At 44.1% G+C, this 24,646-nt stretch overlaps 1 protein-coding gene across 1 annotated transcript; it reads right to left on the bottom strand.

Moving 5' to 3' along the window:
- Positions 1-1,150: 1,150 nt before the first annotated feature.
- On the bottom strand, positions 1,151-23,978 carry vwa5b1 (von Willebrand factor A domain containing 5B1). Its single transcript, XM_042707507.1, has 22 exons — positions 23,554-23,978; positions 21,128-21,290; positions 19,930-20,091; positions 19,591-19,810; positions 18,904-19,058; positions 18,389-18,520; positions 17,006-17,130; positions 15,179-15,355; positions 13,769-13,879; positions 13,231-13,433; positions 11,525-11,639; positions 10,859-11,044; positions 10,015-10,216; positions 9,618-9,817; positions 7,277-7,554; positions 6,855-7,189; positions 6,568-6,705; positions 6,223-6,354; positions 5,362-5,436; positions 4,837-4,906; positions 3,838-3,961; positions 1,151-2,914 (listed from the first exon to the last, which is right to left on the bottom strand). The coding sequence occupies exons 2-22, from the start codon at positions 21,264-21,266 to the stop codon at positions 2,246-2,248; spliced, it is 3,948 nt and encodes a 1,315-aa protein (XP_042563441.1). The 5' UTR covers positions 21,267-21,290; positions 23,554-23,978; the 3' UTR covers positions 1,151-2,245.
- Positions 23,979-24,646: the final 668 nt, after the last annotated feature.

Genomic DNA, 24,646 nt, shown 5'->3' with positions numbered 1-24,646 from the left:
CCCAGTTAATAGCACCATCATGCTCTGGCCCTCTCAACTTTTAAGGCTACAAGGATTAGTCATCCATCTGTATTAACTCTTTATTTATTAGGCTTGATCATGTGGCTTGTGGCTACCTTCCCTTTCTTGACACCACTAGGGTGCAATAGAGTAATTACAGTCTGTGCCATGGATGACGGGCCTTCGTTGCTTAGGCATGGTCCTCAGATGTATCAGTGAGGACACGATGCTATATGTTTTGCTTTATGCAGCTGTATGTTACATATAAGCCATAAGAAACACTGAGCTAAAAACCAGGCACCGCCCTTCCCATTTTGATTTTGAAAGTGTGGTGCAGCATCTACTGGCTACAAAAAGTATTGCCTCTCAGCTGCTAGTGTTGGGGAACCTTTCACCAGGTGGCTAAAATAACGGATCAGAGCCATGTTATTTCACAATCCCCGAGAGTAAATGAGGGGTTTAAAAAGGATAACATTTTTGTAAAATATTGAACATTTTATGTGGATAGTGACCTCATCTCATTGAACACTGAACTGAACTGAACTGAACACCAGAAGTGAGTTTCTGAAAATAATCAGGTGTTACATCAGACATTCTGCACTGGGACTTTATTACATGCCGTTACATAGATCGTCATCACACAATCATCTGCATACTGACTCTAAGAAACAGAAAGCTGTTAAACGGTGCATGTCCAGAAAGTAACAGAGCAAGAATATAAACAGCCAATTTTAAGACACACTTCACCATAAGATGGTGTCCACACCTCATGAGATAGCCACCACAGAGACAAAATCGGCCATGTTGTTAAAAGGGCTAATGTCTATCTCCCATAGCTCTGGCACAGAACCAAGTCCAGCAGAGCATAACAAAACACAACAGCCCTGTCTCTTAGACAACCACTTACATGACTCTCTCCAAAATCAGGCTGATTTGAAAGCAATACCTGAGTAACACTGAGTACATGCAAAGTGACGGCAAGAAAATAAAACTAAAAACACAGATGTGAATTCTCTGAATTGAGGTTTAGCATTCCAAATATACACTCAATACATCAATAAATATTTTACGAAATACGAACAGGAAGAGAGAATGATGTATAGTATTGTGTAGTACACATCTGTGGATGTATGCACGTTCCTATTCTTGATTGAAGTTCTTCTTTGAAATTGTTTTCTAACTTAGAAAATAAACAATGTCATCATCCAGCAAATTGAGAAAGTTTGGAAACACAACACAAACCAACAAATTTCAAAACAAAGCACAGACATTTTGCTTCAGGTGGAACATGCCAAACATTGCAGCAGCCCACTCAGTCTTTATGTTTCAATGTCAGAAAAGACAGGCACTTATGGTTTGAGAGCACAGCCAGCATATCACAGGGCAAACTCTATAGAGGCGATTAAAATGGCCTCCCGTTAACTGGGGTGAGTAATTACATCTCCAAATAGATGACCATCCAAATCAAATAGGTGTTTTGTATGATCCTTGATTATACAGTATAGAAGCATTTGGTCAATGTTTTAGCTGCCACATTCCATTTTGTTGTGATCTGCATTGAGAGGGAGCTTTAAAGATGGCAATCCACATTACAGACTACATTTGCACCAAAGTTTCACAGAGGTAAAGCGTGACACAGTCGTTCAATTAAGGTTTGCTACATTTAAGTTGAATATAGTTGCACTTCACAGGTTTACAAATTACAGGTCAGAGCAAAACATCTGCTTGCCACTTGCTTAAACCATTTCAAGTTATACTCACAGTAGTATGAGTACACACAGAATACATTTGTACAGGCCTGTGATAGCTGAAAAATGGAGACATGACTACAATAAGTGAATACAATCAATCTGAAAACATTCTCTTCCAGGTTAAAACATCAGTCTTACCTGCAGAAGACATGGCTATTTATGATGCAATTAGAAGTCCATGTGAGAAGTCTTTGCTCAGCGATGAGATTGGCTGATTAGTGTGTTAAATCCTATATGATAATCACAATACACAATTTACTGACATTCCACTTCATTGCACTTTTCCACTACATTAAAGTATATCAGCAACTCAAAGACAATGAACTTCCGGGCTTCAGGATGTGACATCATTTATCATACCTCAAAAAACAAGAACCTTGGCATAACAGAGCATGTTTCCCTCCACACTCACTGCGATCACATGCAAAGAGAGCAGCTCCAGGGTTGGCATAGCACAGCTTCACACAGAGGTGTCCTGAGCACACCTCCATGCACTACATGCTGTTGGGGTTGTAGCACAGCATGTTGAGCTGCAGGTTCTCGTCCCAGTGCCTGAGGATGATGAAAAGCTGGTTGGCCGCTGACTTGATAGTGGCAAGGTCGCGACCCTCTGGAATGGTCTGGCTGCTAAGCCACATGCTGGCCTTGGCTGCCAACAGCTCCCACTCGATGAAGTAGCTGGCCGAGCTGTGCTCCAGCCAGGCCAGGGCCACTGCGGTGGCCCACACCATGCTCTCAGGCTCAAGGGTGCCCTGCTGGGTCCTGGCCTCGGGGGTCCCCGCTCGCTCCGACTCTGAGCCGTGGCCGCTGTCCATCCGTGAGTAGCCGGGGGAGTGAGGAGGCTCCTGGGGGAAGGAAGTCGACGGGTGGGGGAGGAAGGGGGACCCCGCGTCCGCCCTGGGGCTGTGTGGGCTCCTAGCTAAGGGGCTTTGGCTACTGACGCTCAATTCCGTGTATGGCTTTGCCTCGGGGTCCTGAGAGAGCTGGGTGCTGCCGTCGTCCTGGCTCTCAGCCCGCCGGCCGCTGGAGTGGGAGTGGTGGGGCAGGCTGTGGCGGTGGCTGCTGAAGGGTGACGTCCACTTCAGCTTGGTCATGGGCACACCGGTGGCCTCACACAGAGCACTGTCCAGCGCGAAGGACCCGCAGGCTAACTGCAAGGATACCTGCCATGAACACAAAGAGCATGCAGGAAACACATAAAGACAGGAATTGGATTGTGAGTCCACTAAGTCATGAGTATAAGCAATGCTATTTACCCAAATCCTCCGTTATCGACCGCTATGCTACTGATTGATGGCATTGATTCCTGTAGCCTTTTCACTTTTCAATACAGTCCAATAGAACAAACAATCAGACAGCCAAAAGGCAATGGCTTCAGGACATTTACAAAGTAGAGATCTTTATTAAGAGATCTTTATATTTATCTTTTGTCTTTTACAAAATGCTATGGCTTGGGGTGAATATGGTACGTATGGACAATGCACAAATATTTTCAGGAACATTACTGTCACCATCTACAGTTAGAATTGGACATTACAATTTAGGAGACAACACAATTTCACTCGTGCCGTCACAAGCTCTATAATGAAACATAGCAGGTCAATTAATCAGTACAACTAAATGATGTTTTTTCTTTTTAAAACAGAGGGGATTTGCTGTACAGCAGTGCAGCATTGAGTTTGTTTTTCTTTTCAATTGCTAATCTGTGTTCTTTCTTCATACAGAGGCCAGGGCTAAGAATAGAAAAGAGAATGGCCTTAGTTGCAGAAATATACAAGCAGGGGCGTTTTTTACTGCATGTCGGGAGACCTATTAAAGGAAAGAACACAAAGCCTCCTTGTTAGAAATAATCACCGGCTTATGTAATTAGTTTCAATAGAAGGTAACTTACCAATGTATCTTGCAAAATGGTGTTTCTCAGATCTTAAAGTGGAGTGTTTGAAATACAGACAGACAGTTCAAAAAGTCTAATCTAACTTTGCATTTTGTTCATACATAAACATTCAAATGTGATTGTGATGTGTGGTAAACATCTTTCTTCAACATAGAGATTCTGTGTGATGTTTTTAGGTTTTTTTTAACCCACCAGAGGGATGTAGTCTTTGTTGTCATTTTCACTGTCACCCACTGAGTCACTGGTCTTGCTTTGACTCCGACTCATGAAACCCCGGGCTGCCTTGGTCAGGAGCCTCGTTCGAGTGAGACTCAGCCTATGGGGGACACAGACATCACACATACAGTTCCATAACACCAAAGCCACGTGAACAGAGCCCGTGAACAGAGCCAAAGAGAGCGTATGATTGAACAGGATGTGGTGGTTCAGAATTACACTTCTGAGTCATGGGAGTGAGAAGAAAAAAAGCCCTGACATTTGTAAACTTGACTAACAGCCCTCAGTTTAAATCCAATACAGGGCAGACCCAGGCGGCAGTGCAATGAATAGCCGCTAGAGATAGTGTGTGACACTCAGGTCGATAGAATCCACACCATCGCAGCCAACAGTGGAGAAAAGCGAAACCCCTATGGAGGCTTTCAGGGACAGCTAGAAAAAGGCGTGAAAGAGATTCATTCTAAGGAGCCATTAAACGCAAGCTGCATGAATGGTGCCAGAGACACAATAGGGAGGCAGGTGTGAGCTGCGGTAGCAAAAGACAGAGGAATTCCACAGAATTTCCTTGAGAGGCTGACCTTACAAAAATTTTGACACCATGCTCTGCTCTCTACTGTGTACAAACAAAAACCCACCAATGAGGTGGTAATGCTTTGAGGATTTTACAGTATTACATATTATTGTGTGTATGAATGTCTATGTATGCACAGTATGTGTGTGTTTGAGTATATGTACCTTTTATTACTTTGATGATCTTTTTAGTATGTATTTATGTATATTTGTGTGTGTGTGCGTGTGTGCATTTGACAAAAAGAAAGATGCAGAGAGAGAATGTGTGTGGGTTTGTGCAAGAGAGAGAGAGAGAGATGGAGAGAGAGAATGAAAGACAGCAAGAGAGAGCGAGAGAGAGAGAGAGAGAGAGAGAGTGTGTGTGTGTGTGTGTGTGCCTCCTGATTGTTTGTCGCCCTCACCCACCTGGCTGAGAAGAGGCTCTCCACGGATCTCTGAGAGTGCTCCGAGGTCACCGAGGGACTCCTCTGAGAGGCTGAAAGAGAGACATGGCCCAGCAGGTTACACTCCCAGGTTACACTTACACTCCCTTCAGCGCACACACACACACACACACACACACACACCCATTCAGCGCGCACACACACACACACACACACTCCCATTCAGCGCACACACACACACACACCCACACACACACCCACACACACACACACACACACACACACACACACACACACACACACTCCCATTCAGCCTATTTAGCCCGTAACATCGCAGCGCAGTCTAGGCGCTCAGAGATCAGTGCAGAGGAAGAGGACAATGCACATGTGTGCGGCCTGTAGTGTTTATGTCTGCACATGTGAACGCCATCTGTTCAGCCAGTGGCATTGTTTATTTTTAGACATGCAAGATCAATAGGGGCAATTCACTAGGTCACAAAGGTGGCACATGGAGGAGACGGGGAGTTGGATGGAGAATATATGTCACCGTCTGTGAATTTGTATGTTTCCCATCCGGATGACGACGATGGAGTACTGCAGGGGGAGTTGCCGTCGTCAGGGTCTACACAAACAGATAACACAGAAATAAAGCTTATGAATCACACTACAAACACCAGTCAATGACAACTGTTTTATTTTCCAGACAGTCAAATGCTAATACCACCTCCCTACTCACTGAATACGTTTAAACACAATATTAATATATAAACATAGCACAATATTGCTCTTCACTACACAGTCACTATAATCTAATAAATATGCACGGTCATGATATGTGTGGAAGTATATCGGCACTGCCTCTGCCTAGCATGTTTTGTTTCAGTGGTCTTTTTGATGATGTCCCTCTGCCACTGGCAAAATAGGACTGGGGAAAAGGCAATTTGGTTGTCTTGTTCGTACAAACTGAACAGTACAAACAGCCTCTTGGATCTTGAAAAGCACACTAATGCACTATTGGTGCCCTCCCTAGAAGACTATGAAGACAGGCCATGCTGAAATGGTTTGAGAGTGCTTGCCACTTAACGACTGGTTTGAGTAAGCCTTCATTTTAAGGTCGCCAGGAACTGCATAACTGTCACTGGTCTTTTATGACTCAGAAGTAGAAGGACAGCAAAATTGGTCTACAAATTGTCCCCAAAGCTTCATGCTTAGCCAACATCACCAAAGACCAAAACAACAACATTTTAGGGTTTCATATGCTGAACATCTATAAAAGAAGACCATGTTGCATAGTTTATTATTATTATTATTATTATTAATTATAATAATAATAATAATAATAATAATACTTTAATTTTATATAGCCCTTTTCTAGGTACTCAAAGACGCTTACATAATAAGTCCTTACTTGTAGGCAGTAAGCCGTCCTCAGCTTCTGACATGCAGCCTGACTGAGAGCGTCCCAGTCCAATGGAGTAGCCCCGCTTTTTCCTGCTCCCAGAACGGGAGCTCGACTGGGATCCTTTCTTGGAGTCCTCTCCTGGAAACATTCAGTGGAGACGCACACGTGTTATTTGTGTTCCCTGTGAGTAAATAATGAGGTTCACATAACTGCTGGAAAACCTTACGCAAGGCATCACCAAATTAGTGGGGAACAACAGGTTGTCACTTTTTATCTTTGTGTGGTCTTGTCTCTTTGATGTGTTTGCAAAAGACTGATACTGTGCAGCACAAACACAATTGTCTGACTCACCCGCATTCATGTACTCAATGGAGGTCTGTAAATATTCATTAGTGTCCAGGTCTATGGGCACAAATGCTGTGTATTTACTCAGGATGTTGCAGGCTTTGCTTGTGTGAATTGCATACAGCTGGTATCTGCGGCCACACCCTATGAGATCAAATAACACCATCACCACCACTTTACAGTAATGCTATAAAAGATAACCAATGTTGAAAGAAATGGATCTTAATCTTAGCAAGGTAAACAATGAGAATAGTGTTTGCAACCTGTACAAAGCCCATAATAAGTTCCCTAACCGTGTTCAATCTCAAACTCCTTCTCCGCCATTTGCTCAAAGTCCTGAATGATGGAGTGGGCCGCCAGGTGATGGAACGTCTCATTCCAGAGGTCCTCATGAACCTTCTCTTCCCGCTCGCGACCTTTCAGGTATGGCTCAATGTCAAAGATGACTTCCCACTTCACGGCTTTCCCGCATAGCAACCCGGTCACCACCGCCTTGCAGTCTCCCTTGCCAGGGCTGGCGGTGCTGACGGCCGGCACGTGAGGGTCCTGGGGAGTCTCAAACTCACACAGCTGATGCGCATACCCATCTGAATGAGCATTAAGAAATGAAAAACACAGCCATTTACACCTATGAGTTTAATATAATCACAGTAGTGTATGCAATTGTCAGGGCAGAACAGTCATCCGCTCTGCTGTGCCGGACTGACTGACTGACTGACCTCCTCCTCCTCCAGTGCTTCCCAATGAGGGGCTCTCAGAGGAGGACCTGGATCCGTTCTCCACGGCCGTGGATGGGCAGCGGCCCACAGGCTGAGCTTTGGCACAGGGCTGAGGCAGGACCTGCTCTGCCGGCGCCAGCGCCACCTCCTCCTGCTCCTCCTGCTGCTCCTGCTCCTCCTGCTGCTCCTGCTGCTCCTGCTGCAGTAATGAGGAGCGCTCACACCCAGCAGGGCGCCCCCTGGAGGCTGTGGCACACAAACTAGCCAGCTGTGGCTGGGGAAGAACATTTTGTTACGTTTTTACGGTATATATACACACACACACACACACACACACACAGACACATTTACATTACATTTACATTTTTACATTTAGCAGACGCTTTTATCCAAAGCGACTTACAAGGATGTATACACATTGTACATTTACACTGATGGCACACTGCACATCAGGAGCAATTAGGGGTTCAGTGTCTTGCTCAAGGACGCTTCGACAGGGAATCGAACTAGCAACCTTCTGATCACTAAACGAACTGATCACTTCTTTACCTCCTGTACCACTGCCGCCCCCACATACAAACACACACACACACACACACACACACACACACACACACACACACACACACACACACACACACACACACACACACACACACACACACACACACACACACACACACACACACACACACACACACACACACACACACACACACACACACACCCACACACACCCACACAGACACACATACAATTATAGTTTGTTGATGGCCTTGTGAAATGTCTTTTTGGTTATATACTGTCAGATGTTGACAAAAACTGTAATTGCACAATTAGTATTTTAATGCGTTAAAAGCTTTCATATATCCCTCATACATCCAGAGCTAAAGGGTACTTCTTCTATCCAGCTTGGCTTCCTTAATTCTAAAGCTGATTTATTTGACATTTGCCTCTGATTCACCCCAATCTCAGTGGCTCCTGGGCAGGAGGATTTAGATAAATGCTTGTATGATTGCAGCTATTGGATTTTTCTCTTTGTGGGGGATTCACTTCATGTTCATGGCTCATTATGTGAGACATGAAAGAAATCCATAAGTATGGACTTACATTTTTCTCTATGGGTACCTCGGAAAATGATGCTAATAAAGACTGAGACTACACCATGACAAGGGTAGAGACTTGCATGTGCTACCCTTTTATATAGCCAAGGCACACTGGGTTCTTATCATACATATCAGTCCTCTGCAAAATGCAGGAAATGATTGTACCAGTCATTAAGGACTGCACATCAAACGGCTCGTTGCCTATCTCTGCCACCCCATTGTCTGTTTGCTGCCATGGCAATACCCATGGTTGTGCAGTTTTTGACAGGCTTTAATGTATTTTTTTTTTCTGACGAACCAGAGACCAGTTGAATCGTGACAAACGTGTCCTTGCATTTAGAGATCTCATCACTGTGAGCCTCACATGCAACCGGATCTTATCTGAGTAGGGTCCCCCTTTCTGAAGTCTCATTTTGGATTACATATTTGAGGATTTACACAGCAGGAAGGAGAGGGACAAAATTGGTTTCATAATTCGGTTAGACAGAAACAACACGATACACTATAAAATCAGATTGCAATCTAAATTGGAATGGGTGTTTGGGTTTGGGATTTCATTGATGCGGCAATTTAGCAATATTTTTGTGGGAAGAGCTGTGTTCACTCAGGGGGAGTGCCGACCGCTGCGCTGCTCAGCAGGGTGGTCATGTGGTGTTTTTCCCCCCACTGATTTTTGTTTGACGATATCATATACTCCTTAGACTTCACCAATCCACATGAAAGTTGGCATGATCGTAGCCCAGCATGGCTGATACGGAGCATAAAGTTTGTGTCCTTAGGCGCACGACCCTAGCTCATTACGATTAATTTGTTTAATGCAAAAATATAGCGCCTCACTAGCTTATATCTTGTGAAGTAAAGGTTCAAAGCTCACAAAATTGACACACTGCATCTCTACCACATTCTTTGGGGGCGCTACGACTGAAATGTTTTGGTCAAAGGGTACAGACGACTTCAGCTTCAGGGGGGGGCCTGCAAAGGCTTGTACCCGACCCAAGTAGGACACATGGCAGGCCTGCACTGGTTAAAACCACATCTTTTGGCACAATGGATGGTGGACCAAGTTCAAACTAAAGCGCTGTTCCCTATCAGATCAATCCTGCATATCAAATCTATTAGAACTGTTGATTTTAACTGCTTTACTGTTTTACAGTCCTTTGTTACACAATCCACCATTAACCCATCATGAGAGGTTTTGGCATTGACTAGTGTAGTCACTGGGTTGACTGACCTGGTAGTTTAATTTCCACTCAGCTCCATGGTCAGGGCTGGTTTGGTTAATCAGTTCCTGGACTTTTGCTCTTCTCAAAGGGTTCTTCCCCACCACTGAGGTCGGGTCGCTAGGAGTGTATGCCCTCTTTGCAGGGTTGTAATCCATTATCTGGTTTGTGCTATAGGCCCGCCTTCGTGGTGATCCGTTAGTGTCCATTCCTGTTGAACACAATATCCAGACTGTCCAGAACATCCATGACTGCAAACATTCATTATGTATTCAGTCTGTATTCTTCCTCATTGGCTTTCAATATCACATTTTAACGGTATATCATTGCAGATTAAAAACGGTTGACTCACAGCAGTGGAGTTACTGTGTAAAAGGCATCTCTCAATAAGACAGTGCCATGCGTTACCCGTGAAGTCGTCCTCAGTAGGAAGTGGACTGCTCTCAGACATGGTGTCCTGGTAACCATCGTACAGGGCCCCGGCATGCGTGTCTCTCTGTGATACTGGACCATCTGTGGCACTCCCGGCTGGATCCTCCTCTTGGGAGTGGAAGAACACAGAGCTGGTGGACTCGTTGGAGCGCATCATGCTGTAGCGCCGGCGCTTATCCTGAGGAGGTCACAGGAGTCCTCAGCCATTTAGTCAAGTTAAAGCAGCAGTGAGGAGTTTTGGTCGAAAAAGATCTACCAATCTAACAACTGAAAAGGCTTACAGACAAGTTACAAACATCAACAACAGCACAGCTGGTGCTAGTTGAGGCTTGCTGGAACGCTAACTCATGCCTTTTGGCGATGATGGCGATGTTGTGGTGTGAAAGCTTTATTTTTTTACATTTTCACAGGACGGTCCAACCCGGACCACAGAACTGCATAGTGCATAGCCTGGGCAGCTAGTTGGAACAACAGGTGTGACCATGGCCATATACCATGAAAATGAATTTGAACATGATACCTGTAGTAGTTTATAAAAACATGCTTCAAAAAGTGTCAAACACAGTGACAAAGTCACTGCATTAGGGAAAGTCTGGATATTATGTGTCTTGAATAAAAATGTCAGTTCACTAGACTCCTTAAAGTCTCTAAGAGAGTATCTCTACTCAAAACGTACATACATCTAATCACATCAAGTACCCCAAGAGCACAGTATGAGAGTTGGCTATTAATGAGCAGACTGCCGTCACTGAAAATGCATGTGAAGATAGAGTGTTCTCTCTTGCTTTGAGTTCTCTTCAATCACTCAGAGGGCACTCACAGTCTTGGGGTTGGGATGGTAACGGGTCGTGTCACAGACAGCGCAGTAGCCAATCAGACGGTCTCCTGGAAAGAGGTAGGTGTTGCCCACGGGGGAGAGAAGCACCTCCTTGGTTTCAGGAAACAGCCACTCAATGGAAATGTCACTGAGCACTGGAGTCATGGATTTCTTCAGCATCTTGATCATCTGACAAAAGGATCCATTGGAGGAAACAATTAATCGTGGTCTATGGGACATTTGTATTTGTTATGTATATATTTACACACACATATATACAGTATATATATATATATATATACATACACATATAAATATAATAATGTGTGTGTATATGTATATGTATATGTACTGTATATGTATATGGGTATGTATATGGGTAGATGTATATGTATTTATGTATACTGTATGTATATTTGTAAAGGTGTATATGTATACTTGTGAACAGCCATAATATTCTCTTGCTTAGAAAGATTCATGCATTATTCTGTTATGGATTGATGGATTACTTTGTAAATGTTAATGTTTTATGAATAAGAAGACTGAACGCTAATTGCCACATCTCCCCGACAGGCCACCATTTACAATCGCCTGGTAATTGCCTTACTGCGACATTCAGAATAAGTGAATGTGGAAGTGAACAATAAACATGTCACTGCAAAGGAGAACCTTGGGCTGCAGTCTCTCTCCCTCTGCAAAAAACTCCGCAATCCCCTTGGATACCGTGGCCAGTCCTTGCACCAGTCTCCTGCAGGCACTCTGGCCAATTCCAAAAGTGTAGCACCTGTCAAGGCAAGATTACCATGCATTCCTTGTTTCAGAGCAAGCAGTGATAAGTCCTAATATTCCTTTAGAATAGGAATGCACCCTATTTCGACCATTCTCTGTTAATATAAAGCAATTTCCACAGTGTGGATTCACGCTGTTTAATATCATTCAACATTACAATTTATTGAGGCACCTCATAGTGGTTTGTATCTGATTGTTGTCTCAGCTACAATCTCACCGCCTCTTATTGTCTCAGAAGGATTATCCGGGACGTTAGGGAACAGCAGGCAATCACAGTGCTACCGTGATGGTTGTCTTCCCGTGTTTGATGAAGGCAAACAAGCAATTAATCTAGAACAATCTTTCTGACTTAGTTCTCATATACACTGTTGCCTTGAGGCTCTACCTTTATTGGGTTGGTATGCAGTACTATGGGTTAGCATTTGTCTTGTTACAGCATGTTAGCTGTCCATCTAAAATGCATGGTTTTTCTATTGTATGTGAGGAACATTATGCCTTCCTGGCTTTGTGGGGTTTTAAAATGCTGTTGTGTTGCTACCATCGTAATTTCCCAAGTCTAAATAAAAGAAAGTGGTGCTGCATTAAAGTCGGATTTTGAGTTATGACAGCAACTCTGATCAGGCTAAGCTATCTATCTAGTTAATTATGTCAAGCATATGCTTCATAACTGAAATAACAGTGGACTTAACTGTGTTCTATGTGGATAAAGTTTATTATCCTTACTGTGTTTTACTGTGTTTGGTTGGTCACTGGTGAAGAGTGCATAGCAAGCTAGTTAGAGCTAAGTTTGTTGGACACATGCAGCATTTGAGTTATTTTATAGATAGGCTCATAGATGTCTGTGGCTAACATGTAAAAATAGTCTCAGCTGTGAAGTGCACAGGACTTGGGCGATGTTTGGGCGTTATTCGTGGACGTAAAATTGACAAAAGTATCTACGGGTGACAGGTTTTTAATGTGTTGCTTGCTATGCGATGTTATATACAGTAAATGTAGCCTACATAGTCTTGCACTGGACTCGAGCCTGCACCCTCGGACACTGGAGGTGGGGATGCCAACAGTTATGCTACAACTCCTGGATTAGATAAACCAGCTGTTTCTAGAACGTATGAGACAGTTTTAGGGAAGAATATTTTCTCACTGCAGAGTTCTGTATCCCCTGGCAACTGACTGACAGAGACAAAACACCACTTGTTTTAGCATGTTTAAACAGTTTAGTTTTAAAGCCCTACACAATCCCAGTAACCTATGCGATTTGGGTTACACTCATTGTAATAGCCCAGGCAAACAACACAAAAGGTCAGTGACAGAGGTAGGATCGTGTATATCTATCATCTATGTTCCCAGCACTTTTCAAAACAAAATGACACCCATGGGAGAGGGGCCCACTCAGGGTTAACTGTGAAAGGGCCTCACATGTTTGCCTTACAGCAGTGTCCCCATTATTCTGAACAATCACATAGGTTCCATACATCATAGCACAATATTAAGAGCTATATTCATTTCAGACCGTCTGACGGAGATGTAGCCCTGTATTGGGGTCTATAGTGTCTTTGAAGGCATGAGTGCGCCAGTGGTGGCTGTACCTGGTGAAGCGTGCATGGCGGCGGACCAGGTCGATGACCCTGCCCGTGTTGCTGACCGCCCCGTCGGTGAGGAGGAACAGCAGCCGTGGGTGGCCCTGGTGCATGGACTGCCGCAGGATCCAGCTGAGAGGCGCTAAGAGGTTGGTGCCGCCCATGTCAGCCCGGATCTTCCTGATGTGCTCACAAGCCGTGGCCAGGTTGTCCTGTGCCATAATAAAACACTTAGTCCATCTGTGCATAGCTGAGGAGGGGAGTGTTGGAAAGCAGAGTGCTTCTTTCAATTAAGAATTCCTCGTTTCTGCTAATGGGTACACTACCTAATCATTTGTGCGAGAGCGTGCATTTAATGGTACTTCATGATGGGTACCTCCATTTTGTCTTCCTTAGTCATTTTAAGCACTGATACTTACCGCTGATTCTTAAGCAATTTGCTTTCTTCAATAAACCACAAGACACTGTACTGTATGAGCAAAACTGTATGGCGAGAAAAATCGTCCATGTGTGACTGACAGCCCTGAAGTCTGTTTTGGCCTCCTACCTCATCGTAGGGCTGACTGGTGGTGAAGAGTGTTTTGAATGAGGAGCCAAAGCTGATGATATTGAACAAGCAGGCTGGGAAAAGACTCTTCAGAATCACCACCATGGCATCCTGTGGGGACATTGAAAAGGTTTTATGTTGCTGCGGAAGCTCAGAATGGTGTGTGTGTGTGTATGTGTGTGTGTGTGTGTGTGTGTGTGTATGTGTGTGTATGTGTGTGTGTACGGGTGTGGGTGATGGGTGGTAATAAAAAGTGGATGCAATTACAAGATAAGTGCGAGATGAAGAGGTAAAGAGATGGAGGCAGGAAACAGAGGTGAAAAAAGTCAGTCAGTCTCCAAAGGTCAGAGCAACTATAAAAATAAAAGCTCACACTGAAATCCATGTTGGAGTGCTGATATTCATCAATGACCTTTACTTATGTGTTTGAGAGTAAATTCTCATTGAGCTCGTGCAGAATTGACTGTACTAACCAAAGGTCTTCTTTCACCTCTCTACCAGGGGATGAAAGGGGACTTAGTGTAGAAATCCATCCCTTATGTTAACATGGCAAAGAATGGTCCAATTAGAGTAAATGTATCATGTAAATTGGTTGCAACATCCCAAGACCTGCCACACACCAGTTATTAACAACCAGAAAGCTGGTATTTCAGTCTGTAGCCACAGAAATTTCACCAGATGCGACAGAATTCAAGGTCCTGTGTGTAGCTCAACTCAGTAGGGTTCAAGTCACTTGGCTGACAGGGAGCCGGAAGACTGATATTATCATTAGCCTGACCCAGGACCCCAGCAACCAGGCGCTGTGGTGTCACGAGCAGAGCATCCTCCATCTGAAGTGGAGGTGAGTCATCGGCTAGCGCCGGCCGGTGCGGTGCGTCACACGCTCCTAAGCAGCCCGATCAGCATGTGCTTAGCATTCACACAGAGGCTCCAGACCAGCTGCTGAATTCAAGCTCTGTTTTCACTCCCGCTAAAGAGAGCTTTTGAGAACACGGCTGTAATTATACAACCGGGTCTGCTCCTCTGTATGCCTGGCTTTGACGGCTTGGAATATTTGTTCAAATGGAGAGCAGCAAACATGTGTTTCTAAAGCCCTCTTGTATCAGCAGTAGATGCCACGATGATTAAGTGTATAGACCTTATCAGCGCACAGGGTGCCGGTTCAAAGACGTGGACTCACAGCAGCAGTTTAGATTAGATTAGATTAGATTAGATTCAACTTGTTCTAACTGATCCTGCTCTTTTCAACCATCATATCTATGCAGAACACAATGACTGTTGCTCTGGCAAGAGGCAATTAGTTCATGTACACAAATACACAATAAACAGTAGTACACAACAGTATACTGAAAAGTACAAAACAACTACTTTTCACCTGAACAAAAAAACTGAAAAGTGTCAGTGACTCACTTTCACACGGCTGATGTTCACCCCGCTCATGCTGCCGCTGCGGTCGATCAGGAAGATGAACTCGCCCTGGGGGCTCATGAGGTCAGAGGTCATGGACTTGAGGTTGGGACAGAAGTTCAGCATGACCACCGGGTTGTGGAGGATGTCCTTGTGGAGCCTCTTGCGTAGGATTTCAACCTACCAAAAGAAACGAGGGAGGCAGAGTGGTGAGGAGAGCAGAGGGAAAACCACTATGGTATCACATCACGAAATCCACAGACACTGGCCTTGAATCATGAGGCCAGTGTCTGGCAGAGAAATATGTCCTCAGGAACACTTCCCGCTATACAGTATGTGGGTGGAATAACATCACCACCTGTAAGGAGTCATGTGATGAACATTCTGTACATCGTTTGAATAACATGGATTATTACTTTAAATTAGTTATTTTAAATACGTATTTGATGACTCTTTAACCAAGCAAAGGATCTCATCATGATGAATGTGTCCCGTTGCTACCTTTTCATCACAGTTCTTTCTCTCGACACATCTCCTGTTGCTACCCTTTCATCAAAGTTCTTTCTCTCTAAACATTTCCTGTTGCTATCTTTTCATTACAGTTGTTTCTCTCTTAACATCTCCTGTTGCTTCCATTTTCATTACAGTTCTTTCTCTCTTAACATCTCCTGTTGCTTCCCTTTTCATTACAGTTCTTTCTCTCTACACATTTATACAGAGGACTTAATTAGTTGCAAGTATTGTCACGTGTGTTGTTTTAGCCCAGGTGCAAACACTTTTTCTAACTAGACATGCGTAAAGTAATACATTACAACATAGCATTCCATTATACTTAATTTTAAGAAGAACATAACATATAAAATTGTAGATCAAATATTACGACGACAGCAGAGAATCTGTCAAATTGGCAAAACATCTGCCAGTGGGAATTTCCACATCCGTATATATCGTGTACCTGAATACATCACCAAATACGAGTTTCACTCTCACATTCATATAGTATACATTCCCACATCTCAGGAGACCTGAAGAGAACAGTAATAAACAGCACTGTAAAGTACCCATATAGGAACTCTCTGTCCAGTAGACTTGATGTATCAAATAATTTCCCCAAGTCAATCAGTAAACTTGAGGAAAGGCTCTTAACCCATGTTTAACTGCAGTGCAGATATAAGTACCTAGCAGTGGGTTGAGGAGCTGTGGTGGTTGCCATAGAAACCCCTTTTTTATCAGTGATTATTGTAGGGCTGAGAGTCCTGTGCCTCCTGCTGAGTTGGTTGATTTGTTAGTCACTTACCAATCTCATTGCATCTATCATTGTATATTTAAAAGGAAAAATACAGCACACTGGTCCTCCAGTTTCTTATTGAATACTATACCAAAAGCATTAGCAAGTTTGCAGCACCAAAGCAAGTTTCATCAAGGAGTACTGACAGGAATACTGTCTATTCAAGTGTATTCAATGTATTAACTTTTCATTGTACCCTCTGCACCATTGTAAATATGGGTCTTTTTCCTCAATGTGTTTTCCGAGGCTTAAATAAAATAATCAATCAATACATTTCATTTCAGCCAACCAAAAAAAAAACAATGCAATCATAAATTCATAGCAAATATCACTTTCATAAAGTTCTTGTCAAAACTAAAACCTAAAGTAGATGCTCATTAATTTACATACATCTGCAGTTTTCATATATCTATGAGTTGAAGAATGCTTAAGAATATCCCTCTTCTCACAAATCCCAGGGCTATTTATATGTTTGTGTGTGTGGGCGGATGTATGTCTGATATGATATGGGGGTTTTCTTGTATGCATGGGCACCAGCATACTTTCTTCTCGTCACTTGCATCCTTCTTGATCCCCTTGATGAAGTCGCTTTTGCTGTGTAGATACTCGTCGTACTCCTCCAAGGTCATGTCGCCGTTCTCCACGAGCACATGGGGCAGGTGAGGCTCTGCAGACAGGACGCAGGGGGGGGGGGGGGGGGGGGGGGACAGGCATGACAATTCAGACAATTCACTGTGGGTGGTGCCAGCGGCTCACTGCCTGACCAACGGTGACAGGGGAATCAACATGCAGAGCTTCAGACAGACAGGCAGGGGTGGTGCTGTAGTCCTGCCTCATTTCATCTGTCTAAGACATTGTGATAGGTGATGTGCTCTCCACAGGGATAAGTTGGCCCTCAACTGTCTTAAAATGTGAGGATATGAATCTAAGTCCGACGACTCACTCGTGCTGTGAATGAAAGAAAAAGTGTTTCATTATCCCTCTGAGATCCACCACTCTCTCCCCACTCTGATACATTCAAGTACCCACCATTCTCCCTCCCTCTGTCCTCCTTTTCTCTCCTCCATCTTTTCTCTCATTCCTCCCCCTCTCCCCTCACCTGTGAAAGTAACGTCGTATTGCGCACGGCAATCACTTCTCGGCACTCACCAGGGGAAATATGACCACAAGCAAATGCGGAGCCACGGCTGAGAGCAGTCAATCAATTCCACCACACTAGCGCCGGCCCCTTTTTGTGCTCACTGATCGCCCCTGATGAGGCCGAGACCTCCACGCTCCACGTCTCCCCATCCAATTGAATTCAGATGCATTGTTGCTGGAGGTCTTTTTTTAGTAATGAGGCGCTCTTCACTGCCTGCACAGTGAAGATGCCAAGATTCATTTCAATATCTTTCAACCGCTGGTCCACACGGAGGTCATTGTAAGGGAGTAAAGAGAAAGAGAGAGAGAAAGTGGGATGGACAGAGAGCTGAAGAGAGAGAGAGAGAAGGAGAGAAAAACATAAAGAAAGGGAAAAGATAAAGACTGCGAACAACAAGAAAGTAGGGGCACAGAAATAGTGTGCAAGACAAACAGAGACAGGGAGAGATGGGTGGAGTGGGGGAGGGGTTGGTTTCGTTGGAGAGGAGCGTGAGGGCAGACGGACTCAGAAATCTTATCAGCCCATGCTGAGAGGAAGACAGCTGGAGGTAGAATGCATCAGTGGCCACTGTGGCCAGGAAACGGAGCCTCAATAGCAACTGATCTAATAAGCTTTCTACACTCTGCAGAAGTAAATGAAAGCTGTCAAGGCTATACTGGTATGGTAGGGCTTGTCTCTATTGTTTTTCATGATACAGAAACCTCAGAGCCAAGTGTGTGCGTGCGTGTGCGGGCTGTGTGTGTATGTGCATGTATTTGACTGTGTATAAGTGTGTAATACACACCACTAGAATAGATGAGTATTTCCACAGGGCAGTCGTAAGTGTACTTATCAGCCAGGGTGACCATTATGTTGGTGGCAGAACGGGCACATGGGTCAGCATCTGCCCGGATGGCATGTGATGGGCTCTCCACACCTGCACAAAGACAGCAGTAAAGCATCTAAAATAAGTAGCAGCAACACGGGTTATTCCACTCACAAGGATACAAGTGCCTCAATATGACAAGGTTAACAATCACTCCCGGACAAACAGTCCTTCACATCAGTTGTCCTTTCCTTCGAGTGTCTTTGTCAATGTGTAGACATGGAGGAATGGAGGTTCAAATTTCATATACATGTACACAATGCATTAAAATGATACAGCCAACAAATTTGCACTTATATCATCCCTCGGAAAACCACATTCATAACCACATTCATTCCAAATACTCTACTGAATTCTACACGCATTCCAAAAAGTCTACTGTACTCACTACACGCATTCCAAATAAGACAGTGAGTGCTAACATCTCCTCTGACCTGCAAGTAGGTAAGGGCTTCTGATCTCCAGCTGGAAGTTAAAGTCGTAGTCGATGGAGTTGATGGACTCGTCCTCCAGCAGCCAGGCTAAACACAGCTGAGCACTCCCAGGTAGCTGGTCATGGGCCCCCAGGGCACAGTGATGCCTGTCTTTCCTGCACAGGGAACATTAACCAGCCCAGTGATCAGCGATAAGAACATTAACCAGCCCAGTGATCAGCGATAAGAACATTAACCAGCCCAGTGATCAGAGATAAGAACATTAAACAGCCCAGTGATCAGAGGTAAGAACATTAACCAGCCCAGTGATCAGAGATAAGAACATTAACCAGCCCAGTGATCAGCGATAAGAACATTAACCAGCCCAGTGATCAGCGATAAGAACATTAAACAGCCCAGTGATCAGAGGTAAGAACATTAACCAGCCCAGTGATCAGAGATAAGAACATTTCTCCTGTTGCTAGGCTATCATCAATATTTCATTTATGTCAGGCTATAGGTCTGAGTAGCAGACCGAAGTCTCTCTCTTCAAGAGGCGTTCAATGAATCAGTTCTCAGTGCAGTACATCTGAAAAGGTGAGTTTCAAAAAAGGATCCCACTCTTTATAACTGAGGTAATACAGCAGTCCTTGAGAATGTAAGTTACATGTTGTACATTTTCTGATTGCAGGCGTGTACTGCAGTTACCTTCTGCTTGTGCCAGGGGAGAATGCTTGTTCCTCTTTCACTGACCGCTCGACCCTGGGGGTGCACACGGGTGGAGACATGATCCTGATGCCCCCATTTGGCAGCGTAGACAGCTCAGACGATGTGCTGACCAGAACACTCACGGTCTCCAGGGGCGGAATGACCCCCAGGTTCACGACCAGCACAGTTCTCTCCAGGTCCTCCTCCATAACAATATGTCCTGTGGAAGGATTATGTCACTACAAATGAACCCTTCCTCCTAAGAAATTAAGTTTTGTCTGATGGATGGATCACAGGAGAGAGAGAGAGAGAGAGAGAGAGAGAGAGAGACAGCCTCACCGCTTCCACTCTGCGGAGTCCCGTTGGCTGAAGAACAACAATCAAAGTAACAGTCACCGAGCTTGGCTTTGTCTTTGATCTGTACGGTTATGATTTGAGAGGAGATCATTGCTTCAAAGCCCACAACCGTCGAGCATTCCTCAAGTGGATAAATGAAGATTCCTGCATAGACAATAGTTGAAGTTAAAGGAATATCACAATAAATACATGCACAGAGAAATGAATATACATTTGATTATCTTTCGGAACATGTTACACTGCATTAAGATTGTATAAGTTAACACTGGTTAATCCATTTAATAACATTAAACAAATGTTTAATCAGTACACCAAGATCCATGTCAAATGCTGAAATGTATGTTAAATCGGCATAAATTATTTGTATTCAGGAAATCATTTAGTTAACATTAACATCAGAAATAAGTAGAAAGTAATATTATGTGCTGTAGGCAATGCCTTGAGCTACAGTCTCACCTACATTACATTTATATCAATTAATGGAACCTTACTGTGGAACCAAAACCATGAAATCTGTAGGTATGTAAATATTACATTTGAAGTGAAAATAAAAAACTATTTGGAAGGCAGGTTATTTCAGGGATTCAGTCCATTTCCCACTAGGTTCTATGAAAGATAAATGTAGCCAGAAACTGCACTCTGCTGAGGAGATTTACATTGTACTTCAAACAGCTGGAACACCCTTCAATGAGAAGCCAGGTCTCAGCCAGGAATTTGGAGAGCTGACTAATATGATAATGTCCCTAAAATCGTATTTGACGGCAAGGCCCATCTGGACTCTAATCATCGTTCTTCCCAAAAGAAACCGACATATGTAGCACAGTGTACACTGGTATTACTTTCAGGATTGACAATAGCTTAAGCCAAGGCTGGGAATACCCAGAGGTGGAGCGTATCAGTACAACAGGCTCAGTCATCGTGATTGCTTTCGTATCTGGTGTCAGAGGACATTGTGAAGCTGCCACCATAGCTGATCGTTAAGGCTGCTGACAGACCTGAGAGAGGGATACCTGCCATTTGAGATACTGTTTAGATCTGTAGAAAAAATGCCTGTTGAATGGGGCTATCTTTACAGGTTTAAACAAGGATATGACAGTGACGTCTATTGTAGGAAATAGGCTCTTGTCTTGCATTAAAAGATAATACATCCAAAGCATATGAATATGATGATGACACTCACCCTCAATGGGATGGTCCTCCATGTTGTCATAAGTCAAAGAGGCTGTCAGAGCCAGAGTATAGCCCATGACGCAGGAGCTGATGTCGGAGACAGTGAGGGGCAGGGCCTTCCATTTCTCTTTGTTGATTAGTCCTGGCATGCTGTGACTTTTAAGCCTGGGCGTCTTTACACATTTCCACAAAACACACACACACACACACACACACACGCACGCACGCACGCACGCACGCACGCACGCACACACACACACACACACACACACACACACACACACACACACACACACACACACACACACACACACACACACACACACACACAGGAATAGATATTAATGGCATGCAACACACACATGGAAATAGAAGAAGTTGCTTTTTTTTAATTATTTAATTTAGTGAGAAATCATTGAGCATTGATGAAACTCAATCCCTTCAGGTGCTTCAATGGATTCCATTGTCAGTAGTAGTGCTGAGCATCAATGACAAAAGAAGGATGTAAAGTTGTATGGTACAAAGCAAACGAGACAGGTGTCAGGATAGGTTCATAATGGACTTCAAATGGCCCATCTGTTTTCCAGAGACAGATTCAAAGAACTCTGTGTGTACCACAGGTCATGATTCAAAATATCTGGTGCAGGCAGCTCCTGTTTCTTCATTGCACCCCCAGTTTCACAATCAAAGGCAAATGGACAGATCAAAGGAGCACTGGGGAGTGGTCCATGTAGCCTGTTTGTTACACGTGGCTGCACTGCTATGCAGATGCTGTCCAGAAGTCTGCTGCAGTGCTCCAGAAGAATCATATCATAGCATGTTGAAGAACACTCTCATGAGGCTCGTCAGTTTTCTGACAATGGAAGCACTTACTTGGGGATCGAATGCAGCTTTTACCCTGCATCATAACTCAACTCAGATATCCACTCTTGATATCTAAAGAAACCGACACCACAACTGCAGACTTCCTAAATCAGTGAAAGATGCTGTGGGCTGAAATCTTCCACAGAAAATCTCTGTGAACAATCCCCCTTGTTCGATTCCCTTCATGATAGATTCCCACTCAGACGTATCTCTATCTAGATTACGTGAACCGTATAACTCCCTGTGGACAAGAAGAGGTATTAGTATCTGAGAGGGAAGTGGCTGATGTTATCACTTCTCTACAGCAAGGCATTAATGCAAACTTGCTCGAGCTCAATGTGTCAGGGACAGGAGGACAACTGCTTCCTCTATATTGATGTTGGGCTTTGGTAGATTGCCATGCTGCCAAATGAGAAGGAAAAGGTCAGGCAAGCTTGCTCTGCTGTCTATGTCTACACTGCCATCATGTGTCCTGAGCAAAACATGCCATGCAGAAAAGGCAGAGAGGAACCACACACAGACACACACACACAGTGAGAGACATACACACACTGTCAACACACAAAACTCAGTACACACAAACACAAATGTACACATGCATTCAAACACACACATAATAAAGAAAGGTAGAAAAAATATCAGAATATAAACTAAAAGTACAACTTAATTTTTTTTCCATGGGCTATAAAATCAAAACAAAAATGGCTTCTCCTACTAAATGGCACACTGTCTGTCAAATTGGAGGAATTGGAAAGAGAATCAATACTTCTGATCATCACCTAATCTCTTTCTGTTCACTTCTCAAAACATCTTTTCTCCTGGAGAAACCTGCACCGTTATGTAGAGGGTTATTGACCATAATCAGTAAATCGTAAACAATTCAATGATATCTTCCCCACAACTGTCACCTTCACCAGGAACACCTTACACTCAATGAGAAAAAAAAGCGAGCAAGTGACATTCTAACGGTAACCAGCAGCTTCACAGTGTGACAGACAGTGTTTTTCCAATTTGGCTGGGGCACAGATCGTGATAATGAGTGATTCAAGTGACAGACTCAGGGAGCCCCTCGCAACAACCTACCCCCCCCCCCCCACACACACACACACACACACTCACACACACACAATCCCCCTCACGAGTCAGTGGTGTGAATCATCTGCAGCTCTTGTAGAAAGCTTTAATGAGAATGGCAGAAAAAATCCACTATGAGCGTTGCTCCTGGCACCATTCATACAGCGCACATCGGTTGAAGTGGAGAGAGAGAGACAACCACCTGTTGGTGCAGAATAGTCTGGACTCCTGCAGACAAATAACCTGCTTTCTACCAGATGCGATTGCAATTGCTATGGTGTTTTTTGGGTAACTGAAAACAAGGAAAACTGTCAACAGCTAAAATTCAGATTTTAAACTATTAAATCCTACAGTATCAGAGATATGCACTTAATGGTATCTGGATTATGACATACTATACACCCACATACATAATTAAAACCAATTCAATCACTGAAAGCCATCTTCACAAATTAACATAACAGCATTGTTTAGAAATTTGAAAATACCTGTTCTTACCTTTCATTTGCAGCAATTACACTCACATCTGTTTCTTCATGTGGAAATATAGGGCTGTTCTTTTACTCTTTTACTCCAGACAATTCTTAATGTTGCCCAGTGACGTCCGTGTGAATGGCGTAGAGGAAATGTCAGCTGTCAGAGGTGGCAGAAACTAAATTAAATGGCTCTTGCTCTCAAGGGAGCAAAACAAAAGAGAGCGAGGGGGAGACAGAGCGAGAGACAGAGGCAGACAGAGGCAGAGAGAAGTAGTTGCTGCTCTGGTGGCGGCAGCTGCACTAATTCAGGCAGCACAGCAACATGTGGTTATAAAAAGTAGCTCTCATTCTTGGCTGGCTCTGGAGTTGAAGGGCTTTGCTGACAGGGGGAGAGCTGGTCCTGTGTGGCAGATTAGTATCCCCTCCCTCATCCTCCCCTCCCTCATCCTCCCCTTCCTCTCTCCTTCCTCCCCCCCCCCCCTCCCCCCCTTGTACACCCAGCATCAGCACCACCCACTCTCTCTCCTCCCTACAATCAATGACGAGACCCCATTCATGTCTCTTTTTTTGATAGCCAAAGGATCAGACCAAATGAAATTCAACTGCGTGTGTGGAACAGGAGAGAGTTTGCAGGGAGAGGTGTTGATTGAGGGAGACAACATACAGCATGTCTTGGCTTTAGCGTCTGAACATACACCCACCTGTCTTTGTCCCTTTCCAGTTCCTATTCTCCTTAACATGGTCACATCCGTTTTCAGTCTCTGGTTGTAAAAACCCTTGATGCCACTGTTTTGTTTGGCTGTATCTACATTTTATGGCCAGTTTTAGCCTCATCCATCTGTTCCAACAGGAGGTAACCATGACAATCAATATGGAGCTTTCTCAGCTTCTAAGGAGACATCAGGTTGTTGTGGAAGGGGGGTAGGGGGTGCCTTGGCTGAAATGTAAGCTTCCGCTTTGAAATTAAATTCCCATTTGCATCTATCTCTCTCCCCCCCCCCCCCCTCTCTCTCTCTCTCCTTCTCTCTCTCTCTCTCTCCCCTCACTTGGTTACCCTGCAGGTCTGTCATTCTCTTTAGATTATCCGCTGCAGCTTCTTTTTCTTCTCTGGGGCA

Source organism: Clupea harengus, chromosome 4 (genome assembly GCF_900700415.2).
Source record: "Clupea harengus chromosome 4, Ch_v2.0.2, whole genome shotgun sequence".
Taxonomy (NCBI): Eukaryota; Metazoa; Chordata; class Actinopteri; order Clupeiformes; family Clupeidae; genus Clupea; species Clupea harengus.
The sequence above is the reverse complement of the archived record's forward strand: the minus strand, read 5'-3'. Positions and strand labels throughout refer to the sequence as shown.

What these genes read in the sequence shown, in the direction of transcription:
- vwa5b1 (XM_042707507.1), bottom strand. Translation starts at nt 21,266, where the DNA reads ATGCCAGGACTAATCAACAAAGAGAAATGGAAGGCCCTGCCCCTCACT. An exon ending in TGAACATCAGCCGTGTGAAA is followed by an intron (nt 13,880 to 15,178) that starts GTGAGTCACTGA and finishes ATGTCCCCACAG; the next exon opens with GATGCCATGGTGGTGATTCT. An exon ending in CCAGTCAGCCCTACGATGAG is followed by an intron (nt 13,434 to 13,768) that starts GTAGGAGGCCAA and finishes ATTATGGCACAG; the next exon opens with GACAACCTGGCCACGGCTTG.